General features: G+C 39.2%; 1 protein-coding gene across 2 annotated transcripts in view; it reads left to right on the top strand.

Moving 5' to 3' along the window:
- The first annotated feature begins 4,041 nt into the window (after positions 1 to 4,041).
- Positions 4,042 to 5,106, top strand: part of LOC116075272 (nucleolar and coiled-body phosphoprotein 1-like) — a 2,441-nt gene continuing 1,376 nt past the window's right edge. The window contains exon 1 of one of the 2 annotated variants that reach the window (XM_031348332.1): positions 4,042 to 5,055. In XM_031348332.1, the coding sequence (XP_031204192.1) occupies positions 4,058 to 5,055 (998 nt within the window). In that variant the 5' untranslated portion in view covers positions 4,042 to 4,057. Of the gene's footprint in view, positions 5,101 to 5,106 lie in introns of both variants that reach the window. The other variant, XM_031348331.1, reaches the window with a different exon arrangement.

The raw sequence follows: 5,106 nt of genomic DNA, 5'->3' as shown, positions 1-5,106 counted from the left end.
CCCAATAGATACAGAACAAGATATATGTAAAGTCCAACATGTTTTTGTCATAAATGTCTTACTGAACAGACTAGATACAACATAATAATATTTATATATGAGAAAACCAAAGCAAACCTCATCCTGAATGAAGAAAACCTTGCAATTCCAGTGAAGTCAGCAGTGAGATGGAGCTGTCTGCTTTCTCTACTGTTATGGTATATAAAAAAGAAAAAGACCAAAGGATAGGTTTGATAGAGTAAGGTATAGTGAGGTAGGAGGGGGTACTTCTGTGGGTCCATGCCACAAGATGGGTATAGTGTAAAATAGAGTTTATTTAGGGCAAGAGAATGGAAGTTGAGAAGGGAGTAGAGACAGAAAGAGAGAGGCAGAGACAGAGAGAGAGAGAGAAAGAGACAGAAGAAGAAGAAGGAGAGAAGAGGTGAGGAGAGGAGAGGAAAGAAGAGGAGAGGAGAGAGAAAGCCAGTCAGGAACATTTCTGGAGATTACAGAGACTGACGTAGGGAGGTGGGGAGAAGGGGCAGGGAGTAAGATAGTAAGACCAAACAGCCCTTTTTTATAGTAAGTAACACATACCTGGCAGTTGCCAGGTAACTGTAGGACAGAGCCTAGAAGGAATGCTAACATCCATTCCTTTCAGTACTGTGATAGAAGCAATAACTGGAGCAGCAAGGCAAGAGAAGGAAATTAAAGAAATACAAGTAAAAATTGAATATGTCAAGCTAGACCTTTTTAAACAGGACATATTATATGTAAGAAATCCCAAAACTTGTACCATAAAACATTTTTAAAATAATAAGCATACTGAATAACAAGACAGGATTCAAAATCAACTCACACAAAGTAATAGCTTTGCTATATACCAACAAGAAACAAACCAAGAAAGGAATCCTGGACACACTTCCATTAACAATAGCATTGAGTCCTTCCTACAACTCTGCCTGCTTTCATGGAGGCCTGCCTGTACCACGGACAACCAGGTAAGACCTGCCCCAGACTCCTAGCTTGACAAGTCCTCTTAAAGCATACCCAACAAAGGTAAACTGCACCCTGCCCCCAGCACTCTATTTTCTATCCCACAACTTCATCTCTTTCCTGATGGTCTGCTTGGGGCAAGATAACCAGGTAAGACACTGCCCCAATCTCTTGCCTGCCTAGTCATTTATAAACACACCCAACAGCCTACTGTACCATACCCCTTGGGCTCCATTTTCCTTCTCACAACTATGACTGTTCTCTGTGTAGCCCAAAGGCACCAGGGACACCAAACCACTCTGACACTAGAGACTACAGAGGCACAAAGTTAGTATCCTAAACCCCAGAGTTTATGCAAGCCATAAAAGCCTCATTGGAGACACCCTACTGAACCTGAAGTCTTAGCACTCACCAAAACCCCAGACCACTCAGGTTAAAAGACAGAGGAAACAGAAATAAAGGGGGAAACATAAGGAAAAAAATCCATCTAACAAAGATAAGTTCAGAAATCAACATCCAAATCTATAATAACCACAAAACCCAGATGGCTAAAGGCAAACAGAATAACATAATCAGCAACAGCCAGGGCAATACGGCACCATGAGAATCCAGCTACAACCAGGGCAATATGGCACCATGAGAATCCAGCAACAGCCAGGGCAATACAGCACCATGAGAATCCAGCAACAGCCAGGGCAATATGGCACCATGAGAATTCAGCTACCCTTCTTCAACAAGTCCTGGATATCCGAATGCAGCTAAAGTATATAAAAATGACTTTAAATCCAATCTTATGAAGAAGATAAAAGTCTTTAAAGAGGAAATGAATAAATCATTTAAAGAAATACAGGAAATTAAAAAAGATGAAGGAAATAAATAAAAGAGTACAAAACACGAAAATGAAAAAAAGAAACAATAAAGAAAACACAAAATGAGGATATTCTGGAGATAGAAAACCTGGGAAATAGGACAGAAACTACAGATACAAGCATCATGAACATAATACAAGAGATAAAAGAAAGCATCCCAGACATATAAAATATAATAGAAGAAATTGATATATTGGTCAAATATCATAAAGAGAATAAAGTCATGTAAGAGAAAATCTCAGACATAGAATACATGATAGAAGAAATTGATATGTTTATCCAAAAAAATATTAAGTCAAAAACGTTTCTGAAACAAAATATCCAAGATATTTTGGGATGCTGTGAAAAGAGAAAACCTAAGAATAATCACAACAGAAGTAGGAGAAGATTCCCAGCTCAAAGGTCCAGAAAATATTTTCAACAAAATCATAAAAGAAAATTCCCCTAACCTAAAGAAAGTGATGCCTATAAGCCTTATAGAACACCAAATAGATTGGACCATAAAGACAAAATTCCCCCACCACATAACAATCAAATGTAAATGTACAGAACAAAGAAATAATATTAGATCCTGCAATGGAAAAAGGCTAAGTAACATATAAAGGCTGACCTACTAGAATAATACCTAGCTTCTCAACAAAGATACGAAAAGCTAGAAGAGCCTGAAACGATATCTTAAAGTCTTTAAGAGACAACAGATGCTACCCCAAACTGCTATAACCTGCAAAACTTCCAATCACCATAGATAAAGAAAACAAGATATTCCATGACAAAATGCATGGAATGGACCTACACCCGCTTCACATATGTAACCTTTGCACAGCTGTATCTTCATTCAGGACTCCTAAAGTAGGAGCAGGGGCTGCCTCTGACTCCATTGCCTGCCTTTGAATTCCTTTCCCATTGGATTTTTAATGTCTTTTGGTGTTTGTTTTATGCAATCATGGACTCCAATATTTGGTGCATAAAGCTTTACAGATGTATATTCAAAGCATCACCACAAAGAACAGAAAATGTCTAGACATAAATCTATCCCAAAAAGGTGAAGAGTGTTTAAAATGAATTATTGCATAGGGGGAGAAGAAATCAGATGATCAAAATATATTATATAAAGTTCTTTATAAAAAAAAAAACTTAAGCCAGGTGGTGATGGCACATGCCTTTAATCCCAGCACATGGGAGGCAGAGGCAGGCGGATTTCTGAGTTCGTGGCCAGCCTGAGCTACAGAGTGAGTTCCAGGACAGTCACGGCAATCCAGAAAAACCCTGTTTAAAAAAAAAAAAAAGAAAAGAAAAGAAACAACCAAACAAACAAACAAAAAAAAAAAACTTAAAACCTCTTAAGAAAGATTTAGCAAAAGACACTAATACAGATACAGTAAAGACACCCCAGCCTAGACTCCTAGCCTAACATTGTTAAAATAACAATTTTACTATAATGCAGGTTCAATGCAATCCTAATTGTGAAGGGAATGAAGAAATTAAACATAAAGTGCTAGGTCACAACATCTCACATTAGGTAGGACACTAAATATGTCTACATCTAGAAAGCTTACAGCCTTGTAAATCAGAGATTGGAAATAACCCAGGTAAATATCAACAGATTGCTAGATATTCCTGATACGCTAACTACATGCAAAGACATGATCAAAGAGCTAAGGTATGACATCTGAGTCACACAGGTGAGCCTTCAAAACTTATGCCAAATGAAATAATGTCCATGTAAAAGGAAAAGTGCTGTTTTTATTTATGTAAGATATGTAGACATGTGAAATGTGCAAAGACAGAGAGAGCACATCTGAGGTTCCTCGGAACTGAGGGAAGGAAATAGTAAATAGCTAATAAATGAGTACATATTTTCTTACAGTTAATAAAATTTTTATATAGTTGAGTTTTGTTAAATTTTGAGAATATAATTAATTCCAATGGATAGTAGAGTTAAAGCAGTTAAAATGGCAAACATGTGCATTTTATTACAATAAAAATTTGATATGAAACAGACAATAGGGACTGTCTTTCATAAATGTAAGGGGGAAATGCATTGTACCCAGATAGGACACTCTTGTCTTTAAAAGATGGAAGTCCACAGAAGAGCACTGTGAGTCCTTGGTAGTATGAACTTTTTCTCATACCATCCACAGGATGTAACCCAAAGGCACAAATCAGCACCCAGTATGAACACACTGAAGAAATCAGCAGCCAGTGAGAACACAATGAAGAAAGCAGCAGCCAGTGAGAACACAATGAAGAAAGTAGCAGCCAGTGAGAACACACTGAAGAAAGCAGCAGCCAGTGAGAACACACTGAAGAAATCAGCAGTCAGTGAGAACACCTTGAAGAAATCAGCTGCCAGTGAGAACACACTGAAGAAATCAGCAGCCAGTGAGAACACACTGAAGAAATCAGCAGCCGGTGAGAACACACTGAAGAAAGCAGCACCCAGTATGAACACACTGAAGAAATCAGCTGCCAGTATGAACACACTGAAGAAAGTAGCACCCAGTATGAACACACTGAAGAAATCAGCAGCCAGTGAGAACACACTGAAGAAAAAAGCACCCAGTATGAACACACTGAAGAAAGCAGCAGCCAGTGAGAACACACTGAAGAAAAAAGCACCCAGTGAGAACACACTGAAGAAAGCAGCAGCCAGTGAGAACACACTGAAGAAAAAAGCACCCAGTATGAACACACTGAAGAAATCAGCAGCCGGTGAGAATACACTGAAGAAATCAGCACCCAGTATGAACACACTGAAGAAATCAGCAGCCAGTGAGAACACACTGAAGAAATCAGCAGCCGGTGAGAACACACTGAAGAAAGCAGCACCCAGTATGAACACACTGAAGAAATCAGCACCCAGTATGAACACACTGAAGAAAGCAGCAGCCAGTGAGAACACACTGAAAAAAGCAGCAGCCAGTGAGAACACACTGAAGAAAGCAGCACCCAGTATGAACACACTGAAGAAATCAGCACCCAGTATGAACACACTGAAGAAATCAGCACCCAGTATGAACACACTGAAGAAATCAGCAGCCGGTGAGAACACACTGAAAAAAGCAGCAGCCGGTGAGAACACACTGAAGAAAGCAGCACCCAGTATGAACACACTGAAGAAATCAGCACCCAGTATGAACACACTGAAGAAATCAGCACCCAGTATGAACACACTGAAGAAATCAGCAGCCAGCGAGAACACACTGAAGAAATCAGCAGCCAGTGAGAACACACTGAAGAAATCAGCACCCAGTATGAACAC

This window comes from Mastomys coucha, unplaced genomic scaffold (genome assembly GCF_008632895.1).
Source record: "Mastomys coucha isolate ucsf_1 unplaced genomic scaffold, UCSF_Mcou_1 pScaffold3, whole genome shotgun sequence".
Taxonomy (NCBI): Eukaryota; Metazoa; Chordata; class Mammalia; order Rodentia; family Muridae; genus Mastomys; species Mastomys coucha.
Note: the sequence above shows the minus strand (reverse complement) of the source record. Positions and strands in the feature narration are given on the sequence as shown.